This window comes from Nothobranchius furzeri, chromosome 19, assembly GCF_043380555.1.
Source record: "Nothobranchius furzeri strain GRZ-AD chromosome 19, NfurGRZ-RIMD1, whole genome shotgun sequence".
Classification (NCBI taxonomy): Eukaryota; Metazoa; Chordata; class Actinopteri; order Cyprinodontiformes; family Nothobranchiidae; genus Nothobranchius; species Nothobranchius furzeri.
The window spans coordinates 14,591,396-14,612,280 of NC_091759.1; the positions used below are offsets into that span (position 1 = coordinate 14,591,396).

General features: G+C 41.4%; 1 protein-coding gene across 1 annotated transcript; it reads right to left on the reverse strand.

Moving 5' to 3' along the window:
- Nucleotides 1-2,216: 2,216 nt before the first annotated feature.
- On the reverse strand, nt 2,217-18,943 carry sla1a (Src like adaptor 1a). Its single transcript, XM_015973304.3, has 8 exons — nt 18,807-18,943; nt 18,369-18,462; nt 18,086-18,185; nt 16,128-16,214; nt 15,926-16,029; nt 8,692-8,823; nt 8,291-8,420; nt 2,217-3,154 (listed from the first exon to the last, which is right to left on the reverse strand). The coding sequence occupies exons 2-8, from the start codon at nt 18,439-18,441 to the stop codon at nt 2,953-2,955; spliced, it is 828 nt and encodes a 275-aa protein (XP_015828790.1). The 5' UTR covers nt 18,442-18,462; nt 18,807-18,943; the 3' UTR covers nt 2,217-2,952.
- Nucleotides 18,944-20,885: the final 1,942 nt, after the last annotated feature.

A 20,885-nucleotide genomic window follows, 5' to 3' on the forward strand; every position in this document is an offset into this window, starting at 1 on the left:
CACATCATATTTTTAGATTTCACACACTTATTTCTCTGATTCAAACCAAACAAACCTAAAGATAAGCTCAAACTGTGAAAAAGTTTTTCTTTTTGTTCAAACCTAGATTGTTTCTGTTTTTGCACACGGTTCTTTTCAGATTGGTGATTTCTGTTTCTTTCCAGAATGCAGAAGAGGAAATTGCGGAAGAGTACTACAGAAATATAGGTGTGTTTACCAACCATGTTTCCACACTTACAGACTTACCGTTTGTTGTAAAAATGCATTTTCATTAGCTGTTAAAATAAGGAAACAAGTATGTCTTAAGCAGGGGTGGATTTAGCAATTTGGGGGCCCAAGGCGAACACAGACATGGGGCCCCTTACACTAAATTTTCGACAATCTGACCTTTAACTGGATTTGCAAAACTCTCCCCTCTTCTGACATGAGTTATTTTCCCTTTTTATTAGTCCTCCTCTTTTTTCTGGTTTTCTCTCCCTTTGAGTGCCTTCAATATTTGCTCTGCTTTTTTCTTCCTGTTAGTGCTCCTGTGCTTTTGCCTTAGTTTTTTTTTCTATTTTCCATTTTGGTCTATGTTTTCCTCCCTTGAAACATTTTCCATTGTCTTTCCTTTCTGCCTCCTTTTGATGTTATCAAAGCACAAAGAGGACTCAAATGAAGAGCTCACACAGTTTTAATCAGCAGAAGGGATTCCTGGAGTACAACACAACTGAAAAGTTCAAATCTAACTGAATACACTTTTACCCAGTGTTTCTGAGAGCAGGTTCACATCACACAACAGGAGAAGACAAACTGGCAAAGGAAACTGTTGCAAATGCTTAAATGGAGAAGCCAGGACCCAGGTGCAAGACATGAGGCAGATTAGTGAGGAGCCTCATGTCGTGAAGCTGCCTGTAATGAGACAGGAAGTGAATGCACAAAAATAAAACAGGAAGTACCAGAAATACAATAAAACTAGAAACAAGACTGCAAAGCACTCAACCTGCAGAATCACCCATGACAGATGTTTACATCGAAAAACGACGTCACTTTCAGAAGAGAAGATAAAAGCTTTTATGAAGCATGCTGCTTCTTTCTCTTATTGGAGCCACTAGGATAACTCCATTTCATGCTTCATGTTTTGACTATCGCTTTGAGTTTGTTACGAACGCTCCTGCCTCTCTTCTTCTTATTTGTGGTCGTATGCCACTTGGCAACAAACCATTTGGTGCATTACTGCCACCAAGTGGATTGGAGTGGAATGACTACCAATCACTTCCTGTTTGTGCATTGCCGTCTTAATAACCCTTTTATGACCATAATTATAACAGGGCCACCTGGTATTTTTCTTATGGCTGTAAAATTGTAATAAAAAGTACAAAGTGTGTGTAACTCTTCTCCTTTTTTCAGAACAACCTCATCTTTTAGTGTATGGTTTGTATTTAGAATTTATTTCTATTAAAGCCGTTAAAAAATCAGCTTAAAAGTGAAAAAAGCAAAAAACGGATATGAATTTTTTACATTTATTACTGAACAGGAACTTCAAAATTACTGGGCGAACAATTTAAACTTTGAACTGAAACGCATCTATTCTTTAAAAAGTGTGAACCTTGGTATAATTTATTTTAGCAGTTTTTAAGACTTTATTTTTGTAAACTTTCAGACGTTTTTATTTGATGTGGTAGACCTTGAAGCAGTTTCTCTCCAGCTGCAGGCAGAGTCCTGCACACCTCACACTGCCATGGGGTGCTTCTCTTGCACACCGTGCACTGCTATACCAAAAACTCTTGTTTTAGCAAAAATAATTATTTATGGTAAAAAGATAAATAATGCTGGAATGAAGCTGAATCTTACAATTAGCAAATAGTTGAGGGTTGTTCAAATAAAAAAATAAAGACTGAACAAACATTCATACCCTGGTTCACCGGGGATCTGTCCTTCTCCGGTGGCTACCGTAATGTATTGTAAATGCACGAAAAGCCCCATTTTTCATCTTTTCAGCACTTTTGGAATTTTAATGATATCTTGAACGGTTCAGGAATTATGGTAACGAGAATCACGTCCAATCCCGTCTGCGGCCACAGGTTGGTAATAAGAATATTGTGGCATTAACAGAGGGGTGCCGGCGGTCAGGGCTAGGGGGCCCCCCAACACAAGGGGGCCCCAGGCGGCCGCCGACCTACGCCTAACGGTAAAACCGCCTCTGGTCTTAAGCCATTTTATATAGGGTCACAGTATCACATAAAAACATGCTGTTTTAATGCTTTTTGCAGAGAAATTAGTTTTTTGTTGAACCAGTTTTAACATGCAGTTACTTTACAATTGTTGCACAGTTTTAACATTTGCTTGTCATTTTTGCAATCTATAACCTGGTTTCATCTGCAGACCCAGCGTAGGGGGTTGCTTCTGCAGCGAACCAGCGAGTTATAAAAGCTGAACTTATCTTGGCTATTTGTGGTTCATTAAACACATAAAAGCACGGCACATCGACATGCTGAACACATAACTTACTTTTTACATTGGTAGTCATTCATCAGAAACAGAAAAAGACAGATTATAAAGGTGTAACGCACACAGGTTGGTTAACTTTAGATTAAAACAAAAAAAAATAAAAACTAACAACTGGGACGTCCGTGTCAAATTTCCACTGCTTTTCAGAGAAGCTCGAAACACGAACTATGTCATCATATCACAGCGGTGTGTTTTTTACATGTAATTTAGCCAAAAACACCACAAACAAACAAACAAGCTGTTTACTTCACTCATTTTTCAACTTACTGAGCTGAAAATGCAAACAATTCAGCCAAACAGCTTAACCAGATAATAGTTTGATCTGTTTTTACCATTTCATCCAACAGGCCTTTATTATATAATGATGCTGTTTATTCTTCCACGTCCCAGTGCGTTGCATAGTCTCTATGTGTAGTAGATTTCAGGGTCTGACCCCCTCCATGTGGACGCTTTCATCTTCCTCTAGAAGTCTTCATCATATTCAGTGTTGGCGTTGCCGTTTTCTGGGACTGCATACACAGATTTGCTTTTCTTCTTCCTGCGCTCTGATCGCAGCTGTGTGGGCTCTTCGTGGCCAGAAAAGGACAAATAGGCAGCAATGCTGTTCCTGACGCCGTAGCTCACCACGTCGTCGCCGTGGCCGTCTGTGCTGACCAGCTGTTTCCTGTCAGTGCAGCAGAAGCAGAGACAAAGGTCATCCGTGACCTGTTTCACACGTAAGAAACATTCGTGCACCAACATTACTAAAGCACAAGTTAAGAAAAGCTGTGTCTGTGTAATGTGGGGGTTTAAAATTGATCTGGCCATTATTTTTCTTCAATTTGTGTCTCTTTTAAGCAGAAACGCAAGCCTGGCCTGCCAGACTCGTCCTCTGTTTAATCCTGAACAGAGAAAGAGTCTGGTTACTCACAGGCAGAGAGGCACATGAGGGGCGGGACTAGGCAGCTCAAAAATAACCAATCAGAAAAAAGACAAAATGCCGACTGTACCGCGCAACACTGTAGTTTTTTAGCTGTAGTAAGAATGGCGTCTGGCAACGGCACAAACATCTTCTTTTTTTTTATTAGAGGAAAGGCTTTTAGCGCTTCTACTTGTGATTTTAAAGATATTTGAGTCATTTAGACCAGAGGAACGAGCCGCAGCGAACTCCGCCGCTGTCTTCGTTGTTTATGAGAGACTGGGCGTCGCTGTGTGAGACGTCCGCCATGCTGTAGTCTTTTAGCTGTAGTCAAAAATGGCGTCTGGCGACAGCGCAAACATCTTTCTTTAGAAGAAATGCTTTTAGCGCTTCTACTTGTTGTGGTTATAGATGTGTCCAAGTCATTTAGACCAGAGGAAAGAGCTGCAGCGAACTCCGCTTTAGTCGCCATGTTTATGAGAAACTCAGCATTGTGGTGTGTGACGTACGCTACTCAGCGCTGATTGGCTCGGTTAGATTTCTCACAGGGTGGGGTTATTTGAATTGGAGAGTTCCCAGACCCTTTCTTTGTGCAGAATTAAACAGAGGAGGAGTCTGGCAGGTCAGGCTACAGAAACGCACCAATCTGAGTTTTAGGCCAATCCCGAAAGTCAATTTTTGTAGGTCTGACTGGATGACCCCAATTTCTCTGTTCAATGTTACTGACAAAGTAAACATGTTTTCTTTCTCATTTCCATTTAAATTAAAATTGTTATTGGGGTTTTAAAAGAAAGGCCTGTGGGAAAAGCATCAAATCACACTTCCTTCTCTCTTTTTCACTGCATATGGAAGAAAATGTCCTTTTTCCATGTTTTCTAGACAGAGAGGTCATTGCACCAATAAAACCTAGCTTCATATTTTAAAACTAGTCCTTTACTCATATTTTAAATACGTTTGTAGTGGAATGAATGTCTTGTAAGTGGTTCTCTGGGGAAAAAGAGCTCCAGCGCACCTGTTCTGCCAGTCGAGCCCGTTCTCTGCTGTTTCCTGGATGCTAAACCAACAACAGCCTTCCCCGTTGCAAGACAAGATGGCGGAGACCATGAATGTTGAGTGAAAGTGTGACATAGATCTGTCAGGCTTTTCAGATGCTAAAGTTTCACAATCTATTTTCTACCAGAAGCTAATGCTAATAGGTGTAGGAGACTATTTTAACATTCAGCCTGAATGAAAAACTCAGAGTTACTGATCATCTTGTTTCTCAGTGAAGGACCTCTTTCAAAAACATTTGTTTTGTGTGACAGATTATTGCCTTAAAACGTTATTTTTTTCAAAAGGTTTCCTACGAAGGAGGATTAGGGTCACTGAAAAGAAAAGAAACATAATTCTGACTTTTATCTTAGAATTCTCTAATTTCTGAGAAAAGTTCAACTGATGTCAGAATCAGTGGCGTGTCCAGATCTTTTAAAATGGGGTGGGCCAGGTGAGGCACAACTTTGTGCATGGGTGGCACCAATGGTTATGCTTTTTTGTTTTACCCCCAAGCCTTTTGTGGACAATGAAAAGCCTATTTAAAGATAAATTAGTGTGGTGGCACCTGGGGGGGCCAATCAGATTCCAAGGGTGACATGTGCTACCCCAGGCCACTCCCTGGACACGCCCCTGGTCAGAATCCTGAGATGAAAGTCTGATTTTTTTTTCTTTTCAGTGACCGTAATCCTGTTCCGTAATTTGCACACACACACACACACACACACACACACACACACACACACACACACACACACACACACACACACACACACACACACACACACACACACACACACACACACACACACACACACACACACACACACTTCAGTGGGTTTTGAATTTTAAAGACCTAATTTAGAAAAGGGTAATCACATATATATTATATTTAGAAAGTTAAACCTTCTAGTTGATTAAATGTCCAATATCATCACCCAGTATTGCCGTTAAAATGATCCGTATCAGTTTTTACTCTTTTAATGGCAACTTTCATTTACCATAGATTGTTTTTGGTTTTTTGCATCAGTTCCTACAAAATAAAATGGACCAGGATGGAAAGTCAGCCTGAACAGTAAATTAAACCACAAACATATTTCTGTAAAAATGCTAATCTCCTTAAGTCACATTTCAGTGAGAACAACTTTCTGGGCTCAAGAAACAATACAAGAAGGAGAAAAAGAGGCAACATTTTACCCTTTTTAAAAACACGATGATGTTTCTGAAATGTCTAGTGAAGGTTCTTTCACAGTGCATCATTTATGAGCTTTTTGGCTCTCCATAATCCACCTCTGGTTGCCTCACTCACGGCTCACCCAACCACGAAGCTTTTCCACACTGCTTACTGGAAATGAACAGGCAGGTCTTCAAGCTCATTTGAACTACTCGTGCATGCTTTACTTTGATGTAGGGTTCCATTAAAAATGTCTTTCTTCAGTCCTTTTTTGTTGTGGCTATTAAAGCTATTAAAAGGTGCACTAGTTGTTAGATCAAAGTGGGGACAGGCCTGCTTCAAGGCAGACAATTTAACTTTCAGGAGTATGAAAGGCACATGTTTAATTATGAGAGCTCCTGTTCTGTGTAAACGTTAACGACCAGAACTTGTGTTACATATAATAAGTCCATGCATTGGTGCAGTCAACAATGCGCCGCGAGCCAACAGGCAGGGCAGGCGATAGCTTGGGGCTCCCAGGCCACAACAGGACCTCAGAGGACTGACAAACGTTGAAGTCAGAAGCGCAACAGTAGAGAGACAGTAGTGAAAGCTGTCATTTGACAGCACTGTTGGCCGTCTCACATTCCTTGACAGGGCCCGCCCCCTCCCTCCCTCCCTCCCTCCCTCAACGGTGATTAAGTATAATGGCAGTATTTTTTAGGCTACAGAGTAATCTAATTAGTTACGTTTCCCATCGTTGCAACGCCATTATCATTACTGGGCATGTAAAGTGGTGTGTTACTACTTTACTATAATGCAGGGGTAGGCAACCCTGGGCCTAGAGAGCTGTAGTCCTGCATGTTTTCCAGCCATGCATGAACTTGCAGCTTCTAATTCACTAAACACACCTGATCTAGGTTATCAGCAGTAAGAACAACAAATATAGATGGAAAACAAACAGGACTGCGGCTCTCTAGGACCAGGGTTGCCTACCCCTGCTATGTTGTGATTGAATGAACGATGCACAGTGGTTGTCAGGCTTTCTGACAGCTACACCAGTGATGTGTCAGTTGCACATGGAATAGTGAAATCTTGAGCCAACCAGAGATGGAGTGTATCGCCAGTAACCACACCCCCTATCCTAACCCAAGCCGGTGTTACAAACGGCAAAAGTGAACACACAACGCCAAACACATCAGGGTGTTTGTTTGCAACCAGAGATGTGTGTGTGTGTGTGCAGTGTCTCAAACACTTGAGTGTGTCATCTCCAATCCCCTATTGGGGGGGGGCAATTATTACACTAATATGATGGGACATGTGAATATTGGTGAGGACAAATCTGTCAAAGAGGATGAGCTTATTGTAAACAAGGGCATGTAAATGTCAGTGTTGATTAATAAAAGGTATTTACCATTCTTATAAAGTACAATATTTGATAAACACAGGTACAGATGTTGGCAAAAAGTCTAAAAGTAGTCACTTTTTCTACTAGTACTTTAATTATGGAGAAGAGGTTGGTAGATGCTTTATTCTTGCCAGTCATGGGTTGCCCCCCACCAGAAATTACTCTGGACTCGCCCCTGCAGAAGACTTCTGCACGGACCAGATCAGAGTATTCACACCAGCTGTGATGTGGTACCGGTCTGGATGGAGTCTATTTTTTCCGGACACCCCATGCAGACTATCATGTCATTAAAGAAATGACATGAGTCAGGAGACAGGAAGTGAGACATGCTTCAGAGAGGTACATGCAGTATATTTCAAAATAAAACCCATGTTGTTGAGTTTTTTCCCCAGCTTGTTTTATATTATTAAAACAGGTCAGCACATGACCTGTAGTCGGTGTGAATGGCAGGGGGTCTTGTTCTGTGTGAAAATGAAGCAGTACAAGTGATAATGCTGCAGGATTTCATAACTGTATCCTTCTCAGTAGCAGCTCTGCAGGTGCTCTCCATGTCCAACATGTGTGTAAGCCAGGTCCTTAGTCAACTTAAAGTTGCACACATTTTTCTGCTAAGTTTTCTTTCATAAATCCCAAAGTTTGCGTGGAAAGTTGCTTACGCAGTTTTCCGACCCCGTTTTGTGCGTAAGCAAGCTCGATAAATGCGGCTCCAGTTCATCAAGCCAATCAGTAAAAAGTTTCCTATGTAAGAAAAGCAGCAAATTGCATCGAGTGGCGCAGTGGTTAGCGCTGTTGCATTGCATCAAGAAGGTCCTGGGTTCGCTTCCCAGCCTGGGATCTTTCTGCATGGAGTTTGCATGTTCTCCCTGTGCATGCGTGGGTTCTCTCCGGGTCCTCCGGCTTCCTCCCACAGTCCAAAAACATGACTGTTAGGTTGACTGGTCTGTCTAAATTGTCCTTGTGTGTGTGTGTGTGTGTGTGTGTGTGTGTGTGTGTGTGCATGATTGTTTGTCCTGTGTGTCTCTGTGTTGCCCTGCGATGGACTGCTCTCTGTCTGGCGTGTACCCCGCCTGATTGCCCGTTGACCACTGGAGATAGGCACCAGCCCCCCCACCCCCACACACAACCCTATGTGAACAAAGCGGGTTCAGACAATGGATGGATGGAAAATGAACAGACTTTTGGGCGTCACTAGCTTAAAACTGACCAGTTCCGGCAACAGCCGATAGATCGGTGCATTCCTGCATTTTTGTAATAATTTCATAGTTTGATAAAGTCACAGACAGGTGTTTTAATTTATATTCATCATACATACCTGTCGACTTTCTTCCAGTCAAAGCTGCATCTCATAACAACAGGCTGAGCGTCTGGAGTCATGCTAGTTGCCTCCATTTTTGCCGACAGACAAGGAGTCGTCAACGTGCAACATAGTCCTTCTGCAGAGTCTGAAGAGGAAGAGAGATGGGGAAAATAAAAGAATATGACATTTACATGGAGCCCTCACACACACTCCACTGCTTAAGCAAACACCCCACAGAGAGAACGAATTTAAGATTTATTTTCCATGGGTTTTAATCATCAAGCAAACATTTTTATCTCACTTCCTGTTTGTTCCAAAAATGTTCACAGGAAGTGCTGCTACAGATAAGATGTGCTTCTATATTAAGAACACAACATGTTATTTATTTCATTGTATTATTAAGCTTGAGCGCCTACCACAGTAATGGTTGACCAGGTCTTCGAGGCACTGGAACGTGAGCCGTGGGGAGATGTAGTACCAGCTGTTGTCCAGTCTGTGGATACGATAGTGCTTCACTATCCTGTGCCTCACTGAGAGCGAATACAGACCTGCGGAAACAACGCTCGTGTTAAAAATAAACTTGTTTCAAACCAAATGCAAACTTCTATATCAAAAAAGAGAAGTCAATCATTTAAATAATTTCTGAAAGAAAGAACTATACAAAACATATTATTACTGAGGTGAAATACACAAAAACACAGCCTCCACTTATTCACTCTTTATTTTAATAAGTCTACTATGAACTTGTAGGAAAAACATTGGGAGTTATACTCTATGAAAAAAAAGGCTCTGGTGCTCCTGTTTGAAGAAGTTCATGATAGCCGGAGGAGTGGAGGACAGAAAACAGCAAAGTCTTACTGTTCATGATATTCGGACATCTCTCCTTTGATTGGCTGACATAAACTTAACTCTTCCATTGCATCCATTTGTTCTGCAACGTTAATGTTTTTCATCCATCCATTTTCTGAACCCACTTGTCCACGAAGGGTCGCGGGGGTGGGGGGTGGGGCGGGGACGGTTGCTGGTGTCTATCTCCAGCGGTCAACGGGCAATCAGGCGGGGTACACCCTGGACAGAGAGCCGGTCCATTGCAGGTTGATGCTTTTATGTACATAAATAACCAGAGGCGGCGTCACCATTAGGCAAAGGTAGGCGATTGCCTTGGGCCTCAAAAACTTTAAGGGCCCCGTGATGAACACTTAACTAATATGTTTAAGGTATTTTTCCCTCTCAAACGAGTGAACCCTGTCATTCTAAAAACCATTGTAAGGAATTGGCATGAGACTGCTTTCTGTGAAAGTGTTTCAATGTCCCCCGTTGCCCAGCTACAATGGACTGTTCCATCCACGATGTGTCACGTATCAGCGGAGCTGCGGAAGCAAAGAATAGAAGAGGACTTTTGTTGTCTGAGAAGAAAATGAAGCGAAGTTATCCAAGTGGGTCTGAAAAACGTAAGAAGCAGGAAGAAAGCAAAAAGTTTGTGTCAACCCTGCCAAAGGTCACAGATTTTTTTTACGGTGCTACAGCAGAATAACACCAATGAAAGTCGCAAATTTTATGCGGCAAATGAACAAGAAGCTGCCGCTAGCATTAGAGCTAGCAATGCTAACGCTTTTAGCGAAGTGGAGGAGTCTGTTGCTGGAAGCTCAAGTTGCGTTGATGGGGATAATAAAAGGACCTCTCAGCAACTCGTGAGTACCCGTCATCCTATTAACCATTGTGCTATACTCGAAGACGTCCCAGCACTCTGGCCAAAGGAGCTGACAGACAAGGTGCTGCTCAATAGTGCAAATAGGACCAGTTAAAGTGAAGGACAGAAGTTTTCTCGATAAATCAAGAGGGGCGCAGATTCACAGTTTCTAACTAATACCTACAAATGAGGAATGGAGAAAAGATAGCCAGGTCCTGGCTAATGTACAGTGACTGTGTTATGTGTTTTTGTTGCCGCTTGTTCGGAGACAGAGACAAAATCACTCAATTAAGTGGTGATGGTTTCAATAATTGGAAAAATCTTGCAGCCCATTTGAAACGGCATGAAAGATGAACATATCACAAACATGCAAACCTGGCACGCACTGTTACAGAAACTACAAACAAACACAGCTATAGATCAGGTGAATCAAGATCTAATTGCTTTTGAAGTCAATCACTGGAAAGAGATTTTAAGATGATTACTTGCTGTTGTGAATCATCTAGCAGAACGCAATCTTGCATTTTGTGGACATTCAGAAAAGTTGTTCGAGTCTGGAAATGGAAACCCTTGGGCAAGTGGAGCTGATGGCTCAGTTTGACCCTGTCATGCAAGAGCATTTGAGACGAATACAGACAAAGGAGATCAGTGACAGCTACCTAAGCAAGGATATTCAAAATGAGCTTATTTCCCTTGTTGCAAAGCACACAACTGATGCAGTTGTAGAGAGAATAAAAAGAGCCAAACATTATGCAGTAATTATGGACTGCACCCCAGACCTCAGTCACAAAGAGCAACTGTCAGTGGCGCTACGAATCGTAAACTGTGAGATCTCAAAAGGTGTCTCTGTTCATGAGCACTTTGTTGGTTTTCTTCAGGCACACGATACAACTGGAAAAGGTTTATGCGAGTCATTCTCAGGCCATCTGGAAAAGCCAGACGTTAGGTTGGTTTATGCTTGACGCGTCCGCGAGGTCCGCACGGCTCCGCACGGAAAAGTTGCGTCATTTTGCGTCATTTTAACAACCACGCCCCTCCACCGCGCCTCCGCACGGCCCAGAATTTCCGCAACGCGCACCTCGGAAAATTTCTAACCACGCGGACAGACGGACGCGGAAAAACATGGCGGACCGGCAAGAACTAATATCGCAGAGGTTCGTGAATACAGACATTTGTATGATTCAGCTCTCAGAGATCACCGTGATCAACATGTTGTTAATAATTCTTGGAGAGAAATAGCTCGCACTGTCGGAAAAGACGAGGACGCTGTTAAAAATGCTGAAATGCCATGTTGTAAACAGTAATTTCTACTTCTACTATGGTGTAGTGTTGGATGCATGCCGTAGAGCTCCATGCTGCCCCCTACAGTTTGGGAGAATATTGGCTCACCGCAGAGACAAGCCGCATGAACCATAAACACTGCGAGTTGTGAAGCGCGTTCCAGCCGCGAGCCGCATCACCAAGCGGAAAGTGAATGCGTCAAGCATAAACCAAGCTTTAGATCTATCCAACTGTCGAGGGCAGCCATATGATAATGGAAGTAACATGCAGGGGAAAAGCAGGGAGTCCAGAAGAGAGTGCTGGAACTAAACAGCTCCTCTGTTCATCGTTGGACCATTCTGAGGGAACACATCAAGGACCTTTCAGTGAAGGCATTATCAACAAGGTGGGAGTGTCGGGTTGAAGCTGTTAAGGCTGTTCGCTACCAGCTACCTGAGATTCTGAAGGCACTGGCTGCTCTCATGGAGTATGCAAAAGAAAAACGGGATGCTGAAGTTGTTCCAACAGCTGGAAGCATCTATCAAGAGATGAAGAGATGGCCTTTTCTGGTGAGTACCATTGTGTGGTACAATGTTTTGTTCCAGATAAATAAAGCAAGCAAGATCTTACAAAGCCCCAAAGTTTCAGTGGAGACAATAAGGAATGAAATCACAGCAGTGACAGATTTCCTACAGGATTTCAGAGAATGTGGATTCAACTCTGCTAAAACAGATGCCAGGGAGGTTGCAGAGAGGATTGAAGTGGAGATGAACTGGCCAGAGGTGCATCAGAGAACTAAAAAAAGGCAGTTTGAGTATGAGAGAAGAGAGCAAACCCAGCTAACTGCAGAAGAGCACTTCAGAACAGTGTGTTTCCTGCATCTTGTAGATACAGCACTTGTCACTTTAAAGGAGAGATTTTCACAAATGGAAACCTTCTATGAGTTGTATGGGTTTCTCTACTCCACTGAGACAATGATAAATAGTATCTTTAATGATTTGGGCTCACTGATCCCCAGTGAGTCATGGAGGATGGCTGCTTATACTGAGCCAGGATTCTCCGGAGGTTTCTTCCTGTTAAAAGGGAGTTTTCCTCTCCACTGTCGCTGCATGCTTGCTTAGTATGAGGATTGCTGTAAAGTCACTGACACTAGTCAGTGACTTGATGCAATTTGCTGGGTTCCTTATATAGGAAACATTATTTCTGATTGGCTTAATGAACTGTGAATTGGAATGTTTATTATGTGAAGTGCCTTGAGACGACTCTTGTTGTGATTTGGCGCTTTATAAATAAACTTGAATTGAATTGAATTGAATTTTAAAAAAGCATTCGATACAGTGGATCATAAAATTCTTATTAAAAAAACTTAGTAAATATGTCATCACAGGGATGGCCCTAAAATGGATAATAAGTTATCTAACTGATAGGCAGCAGTATGTTCAAATAAACAACACAAAATCACATATAAATAACATTACTTGTGGTGTACCACAAGGGTCGGTATTGGGCCCTAAACTATTTATCATTTATATAAATGGCATGGTTGAGGTATCCAATATATTAAAATGCACCTAATTTGCAGATGATACAACTTTTTACTATTCAGTAGATAATGTTGAGCAGATGATAGAAGTGACACAAACAGAGATGAAAAAAATTAACTATCATTAAACAGTGATAAATCATATTTTATGATATTTAGTAATACATATTCAAATGATGAAATTTTATTAAATATAGATGAGATTAATATTAAAAAAGTTAAAGAAGTCAAGTATCTGGGAGTCATCATTGATGAAAAAATGTGTTGGAAACTGCACATAAACAGTGTCAAAACTAAAATATCTAAAACTGTTGCACTGTTACATAGAGCAAAAGGGTTACTTATATATTTGTTATATAACTCACTGATCATACCGTACCTGAATTACTGCACTGAAATCTGGGGAACAACATATAAAACTTACACAAATTCCATTTACATCTTACAGAAAAAAGCAATAAGAATAATCACAAGGAACAACCACAGAGATCCGTCCAATCCATTATTTATTAAATTAAAAACATTGAAATTCTATGATCTGGTGGACTACAATATTTTAAAATGTATGTATGATGCAAACAAAGGGTACGCACCTGCATGTTTAATCAGAAGATTTACAAAAAAACATAGCAAATATGATTTAAAGGGACATGAAATATTTAATATACCTGGACATCGGATACTCATAAAGGAACATTGTGTGTCCATGTATGGAGTTAAAATGTGGAATAAATTAAATACTGAAATCAAGAATGCAAAAACAATACTGACTTTCAAAAAAGAGATAAAAATGAAATGATTCACTTATATAGATCTGTTACATAAACGCGTGAGGGGAGGGGGGTTGGGGGGTGAAAAAAAAGGAAAAAACTAAAAAAAGGGGGGGGGGGAAGGGAACAAGTCTATGTATGCATATGTGTATATATGTAAGTATATATGTATATGTAGCGTGATGAAGGTTCTCTAATTTGTGGCAAAGGTCACATCTACCCAGCTGGGTCAAGATGGGTCAAATAGTACTTTTGAATCCACAGATTAACCCAAGGAGCCTCGATGTCTCAAGATCATATCACCCGTCTGCTGCTGTTCCATCCCAGGAGAAGGACACTTGAAGTCACGATGATAATAGTTAAATAATAATTAATGAAATTCATCGATTTTATTACTGTTTAACATAATCTCATAAATGATCACTTGGTTCAGTATAAAGGTATTTTAATTACATGAAATGAATTTATGCTTTGGGTATAATAATAATAATAATAATTATAGTAATGATTATGATGACAGTAAAAGATGTGTTCAGCATATCAGAAGGTCAAGTCCACCTTATCCAGCTAACAGAGTCCAGATAAACAAAAACTGCAACACGTTTTGATGCATGATCAAAGCTTTCTTCCTGAGAGAGTAGGAGTGTCCTGCGAGCTTGGTAAAACTAACCATCACCAGCTTCAGAACCAGTTCTTGAACCAACACCACGGAGAAAGGGGAACGGCCGTCCCTAAAACCTCCACCTGCTGTTCCAGTCACGCCGACCAGAATAGCTAAAGAATAAACAAAACTGTCACCAGCTAACGAAGACTCTACCCAGAGTTGTTGATTTCTGAGTTAAGACGAAAAACTCCTTCAGAGTTACGGACTTTGAGAAACAAATAGTTCCACCAGTCGAGTGACCCAAGGAGACTTCTCAGGACCGATTTGGTCGTGCTAGAGGTTTTTCTACCAGCCTCGTGCCTGGAGGAAACCATCTCCACCTGGACACTTCGGATCCAAAACGGGGTTCTTCTGTTTGGGTGAGGCAGACCTCGACAGAATGTGTTTGATGCTGTTTTCTCTAAGTGAAAGACTCAGTCAGCCGCAAAACATCATTTCCATCCAGAATGCGTCTTCTCTCTCTGAAAGAAACCTCCTGATGATTCCATTCACGCATCCAAACTCGTATTTTCATTTAGCTTCCATTCAGCCACAGGTTTGCTTTTAAAATAAGTTTAATATCAAAGCTGTTAAAAATTGTCATTAAATTGTCATCCTTGAAATGTCATTTATAATTGTTGTTTCAAATCTTTCAGTTTAAAATTGTTAGTAATAAAATTTCTTCATTATTAAACTTGCCTCATTATTGAAACGAAACACTGAAAAGGTTTATTATTTCTGGTTATTTGAAAGCAAAGATCCTAGCTTCTGATTCAAAATAACATATGCTATTAAATTTAACTATTTAAATTAAACGTTAATCTTTGGATTAAAATTAGACCAAACAGGTTGATGTATGAACTTAGATCGATATACAAGTATCCGGGATATTTATATATATGATATAAGCTTCATAGGTTTATCTGATTGGTCATTTTTCGGAATCTCCACTGAATAGCAACAGAGGTGATTTCAGTGTGTAGTTTAATCTCTACATATATAACTTTATTCTTCTTTCTGTGTAGTTTGTTTTCTCTCTTTTTTTCAATTCATGGGTTGAGGTTGTGTCGGCCAACCAGTCCAGAAACTATATTGTTCAAATATTTTAAGAATCATATGATTGTTTCATTTGTATTAATGTTATTTTAGTTAAAAGGGACAGATAACATACGTTTTTCTTCTTTCTGTCCCCTTTTTCATTTTGACTTTTAGCAATTTAGTTTAGTATTTTTATTTTAATGTCAATAAATGAAAATAAATTTGAAAACATAAAATAAAACTGTTAGGTCTGTTTTTGAAGAGAAAAAACACATTTTATTTTCTTAGAAGTCCCTCATGCTATTTTCAGAACTATCTTTTTTCCTGCTTTGCTAATAATGACGGGAGAAAAGAGGAAGTGTCAAGATTAAACTTGAAATGTCTCGAAACTGCTGGTAAAAAGTCAAAATACCGTTTTCATGAAAACAACATGGAGCTGCTGAACCAGACGGGTTTTTTTAAACTCATACTGTAAGGTTCTGGGTGTTTTACAGAGTAAACAACAACAAAATAAACAACAATAACATCCTCACCTACTTCCTAATGTATAAAATGTCACTGTTCTTTAGTAAACCTCCAGCTTCAGCCTAAATTTCTGGGAATCCTGCAAAGACCTTTTTGGAGGTGTCATTCAGCTCCAAATGAAAGACTCAACCAATGAATGAATCAGTCAAACTGAACTAAGCTGAGGTGTGTTTTCTCCCACCTCTCTCACTGGAGCTTTCCCGCACCAGGAATGAGCCCACTTTGTTCCCAGGTAGAAACAGCAGCTCTTCAGCCGTCTGTCTGCCCACACCCTCAAACAGCCACCTGACACGATGACAAATATTACAGTTAGCCGTAGCAATGTAATCGCTTTTCTAGATTCATCTTTTCGTTCATAGCTTTGAAAGCCAGCTGGTACTCACCCGTGGTAAACCCGGGCCACATGGCTGCTGGGTACGTAGTTCTCCTTCCCAGTCTCAGCAGAACGAACCCTCCACCAGTAAGCCTCCCTAACCACCAGAAAGACAGAATCAGGAATTAACCGCAGAACTTTTGCGCTGCCACTTCCTCACTATGAAGTAAGTTAACCTTAAAGCAACTTTTGTTTTATTTACTTAATTTCCATGCAAAAAATATGTTGGTTTCACAAATGGCTCAAAATGACAACGTGTATCTTCCCAGGCAATATGGGGCAGGAAAGACCTAAATCATTGCAAGCAAACAAATTCTTGTGTTCAAGACCTTGCCAGCAGATGGCCATTAGGGTCAAAGATCAGAACCTTCAGTAAAATAACAAGCACATCCGATTCCCTTTCATCACTGACGGCGAGTCGAGAGGTAAATGTGTAGAACAATGCTTGTGAAGGGCGAAAGTTTTCCTCGCGGGCTCCTGTATAATTAAACGTGGCGTCGCCCGGAGACTTAGACCCGCTCCCATGTATTTTAGACCTGGTTAAACCGGGCCGGTTTCATGGTTATATGTTACAAAGCCAACTAGGCTTCATTTAATTCACTTTCAAAAACATGTTGATGGATTACCAGAGATTAACAGTAAAAACTACACATTGTCTCTTTAAAGTTGCATGGCAAATTTGGAAAACAAATGAGCTTAGAACATTTTTTCAAGCCTCTTACCAATGTTTCTAACATAGCATAGCTATAAAAACATTGTGGAGATCTCCACAAATGCTTTTGGACCAAAAGCGACTTCTGTTTGTCAAGTCTCTTTTAGAAAACAAGTCTGGCAATTTGCCGATACGCTGTGGCGGCATCAGGGAGCCTTCAGTCTTTCATAAGTGCACCGACCGTAGCGGTAATGTTGCACAATCGTGTCCTTATTACAAAAGATTACACAATGGTGGTATAAAAGGGGTATGGGGGTGCCGCGGACTTCCGTTTATCTTGGACATAACTTGCTTTTTACTGCGATTAAAGTCGCGCTCATTAAGTTTTGCTCTAAAGGTGTCTGCCCCCCACAGCCCCGTTCAGTCTCTGGTGGTCTGACCTCCAGCTCTAATGGAGAGAAGCTCCTGGAGCTCTGCGTCGCTCTAGTTTATAATCTCAGCTGGTTCTGTTTATAAAAGCAAAACTTAACGCCCGGGTTTACTTTCATCTTTATTGTAGTTTTCTGCCGGAGCTTGGCAGAAACTCCCCACGCAATCATGACACCTCCCTCTGTTGCGCCAAGGCGTAAAATGCATTCCCAAGTCTGGCGTTGCAGTAATATTAATACCTAGCGTGGTGGTACGAATGCCGCAAAATTCCCGAATTACCATGCCACCACAACGCGTTCAGAAAACACACCCTAGCAGCAGTATTACGCTGATTTGCCGGCGTGTTGCGTCCTCTAAAATGGGCTTTAGTCTCGCCAAACCGCCACACTTCCCTGGGTCCTCCACTCAATACACACTCATGTATGTAGCAACAGAACACCAATGGTGTGAGAGGTTCTCCGCTCAATAATATCAGTGATGGAAGAACAATTGGCTGCTATCACTTAGGACAAGCTACCGGAGTCCCAAAAAGAAAAACACCATTTAAAGTCACGGACAACAAAACGTGTATGGACCGAGTAAACTGTGACTGGTGTTTAGCGCTATCCCGTTTCCTCTGGCATCACGAATCTCTGGTTCTGAGAGAATCCTCTTGGAGAAGATACCCGAGGCGAGGGGTGAGTTTTCCGTGACCGTGTTTGCTGTGGATTAGCTGAAGCAGCTATAAGTGGTGGTAGGGGGGTAGGATCCACATGTTACCTTCACTTTTGGATTGTATGGTCGCCAAACCTCATTAACATAAAGATCTACCTTGTTTCAGTAGAAATGAGTAGAAATAATCACTGGATCCAAGTTAAACCCATAATCACACAAAAATACAAGCATACTGTGCAATGACTCGGAGTTTGTCTCCTTTTCTGTAGATGGGCTGGCTGATTTCAGCAGAGGGGTAGTCCTCAAGCACAACCGCTATGTCATCATCAGAACCTGTAGAAGAAGAAGAAAAAGAAAATAACAACAAATACAACAATGTTTGAGATCACACGTTAACTGAATCTTGTGTCACAAAAACATCCTGGATCAGCCTTTAGACATGAAGCTGAACTCAACAGAAGCTTTGGGTTAACACCTTTAAAGCACCATTGTGCAGCACTAATAAAGCATCTTCACCTTTGGGCGAGCTGTCACGGCGTTCATCGTTCACCTTGTTGCTTGCGCTCACACCTCTCATCACGTTCCCCATCTCCCTGGGGGAGACTCCAGTCTGAGTCCAGAGAAACAAACACGCTGTTACTCAGCTTTTCTCTGCAACCGTGACATCTCTTGATTATGAAGCTAGATCTGATCTGAACCACTGTTCAGAATGGGGAAGCTGAGTCTAGATGCTATCTAACCTAATTTACCATTGCAGTTACACGAACCAGTTGAGGAGAAAGAAGTTGCCAAACCCAGTTCCCTAAACCGTGAAAGAACTTTGTTTTTGTACAATGATTCAAATAAATTCAGGATTTCCTGAACAAATGCTGGATGGTTGCACAACAGCGTTGGGTTGTTTTCCATCGTGACAGCTGCGTCTGCAGGAGAGAAGACGAACCAAAGCAGCCTTACCCATAGAGCTTGTAGTTCACGACCAGTGAGGGCATCAAATTTTGTGCTGAAGTTCCTCGTCCAGGCGGGTCATTGTGGCAGCAGCAGAAGGGTCAGACCACCATGTTCACAAGACTCTACCAGTGTGACAGCTCTGCATCTGTCTGAAAACCTTCTTCCTTTATTAAAATGAGGAAGAGGAAGAGCAAATGTGTTGCTGAAAATGTGTGCAGCGACTGCCTCGACGCGGGGGCTTTGAGTAAGCAACAGCTCTGTTTCAGGTCTTGATTTGGTGTTTCTATGACTTTTATTTTTATTTACTCTGAAATCTCAAAACGTTCCTATAATGAACGTATGTTTTTAAAAAAAACGAATGACGTAATCTTAAATATGGGCTGCATGGTGGCACAGTTGGTAGCAGATATTGCCTTGCAGTAAAAAGGTTGCAGGTTCAAATCCTGGCTGTAGCCTTGCTGTGTGCAGTTTGCATGTTTTTCCCCAGGCAAGGATGGGTTTTGAACATCTTTTTGCAGAAATTACCTCCTGTTCTGTTCTTTTTATCAGCTGTGTTTAAATAGAAATTAATGAGCAATCAATTCCCTGTTGCCAAACGTGTTGGGACCCCGTCCTTCCGAAACCCCTGACTCCAGATGTTCCTTCCAATAATGAAAGATACGGGTAAGGACCAACACCAACTCAACAGGGCGTAGAATCCCATCCTTTGTTCCATCCTTTATCAAAGCCTAAAGTCACAAAAGTGATTCTGGAAGAAAGGTTAGGAATCCCCATAAACTCAGGGGTCTGTGACCTTTATGATCCAAAGAGGCGATTTTCCCCTCAATCCACCTTAATTAGAGTGCACCTGTTTTTATAAAAGAATCACTACCCTGCTTCTTGTATTTGGTTTTGAAATTAAGAAAAAACAAAATAAACCATTTGCGACCATCGTTTCATGCATTTGTTGTCTCTATTTCGGAAAGTAAGGCTGCACCACATCACAATAGCCTCTTTCATAAGGCAGACCACCGCGTCATTACAGAGGGATACATCTGAATGTGTGGGTCTTGTAAACGCGGCAAGGACCAAAGGGGAAAGGTGATAAAACTCGATTCTGATGCGCTTAGCCTCGTAGCAATATTGCCGCATGAGCCCCTCGCCTCTGATGGTTAAACGCGTGTCAGCCCCGCTAATCCCTTTGGAGGGACTGTGGGAGGTCCCCCCCGCAACAGAGGGTGGTTGCGTTAGTGACGTATGCTGCGCGCTGAGTGCCGACCGGAAGGGATATAAACAGGGGCGGAGCTTGATATGTGCAACATGTGCGGCCAAACAGGGCGGCAGTCTGCAGGGGGCGGCATTTAATTTCCTTTCCTTTTTTTTTTTTTTTCTAAAAAAAAATTTTTTTTAGCATCAACCAATACATAAACAAAACATAGAAATCGCATGTTCTTAATAATAACAGTGATGATAATAATAATATTTCTGTAATAAAAGCACAACAAAGTGTAACCCATATCAACTACTCCCTGTCACATGACCCACGTTAGCTGATGTGAGGTCCCTCTCCTGATTAGCTCCTTCCACATCGTGGCAACCATGAAAGCTGGCTGTGGGGGAATTCTTCCGGGCTCAACTCCTGCCGTGGCTGTAAGCTTGTTGCTTTAGAACGGCGTTGGAAAACAAAGCGTTTTTCTCCCCTCATTTCATTTATACTCTCATTTTACCTCAGCGGTAAGTGTTCTTAACATCTACCAATAACACCCTTTTACTTGTCAGTAACCAGTCGATCGTTTTCGCTATAAAAAATGACCTTGTTCGGCAGAGTTCCCACCGCGAGCAGAACTCCGGTTCAAAAACGCTGTTTTTGAAACACTTTTATTTACTTAAGCACTTTAATGGGCTTAACTTGAAACCAAGTGCCATCGAATGATTATTGTTATATGTTGCCTTGAATTCGGCTATGCTGTCTGTCAGTTGTTTTCCTTTATTGTTGTTTTTGTATTTGTTTGTTGCAAACGCTACTGGAATGCATAGATTGAGCTACGTAGCCAAGATGATTAATAATTGACCTGTTGTACATTCGTGATATATTTACCGGTAAAC

Coding starts and splice junctions, on each gene's coding strand:
- sla1a (XM_015973304.3), bottom strand. CDS start 18,441: ATGGGGAACGTGATGAGAGGTGTGAGCGCAAGCAACAAGGTGAACGAT. Junction 16,030..16,127: donor GTGGCCCGGGTTTACCACGG/GTGAGTACCAGC, acceptor TCATCGTGTCAG/GTGGCTGTTTGAGGGTGTGG. Junction 8,824..15,925: donor GGAAAGCTCCAGTGAGAGAG/GTGGGAGAAAAC, acceptor TTGTTTCCGCAG/GTCTGTATTCGCTCTCAGTG.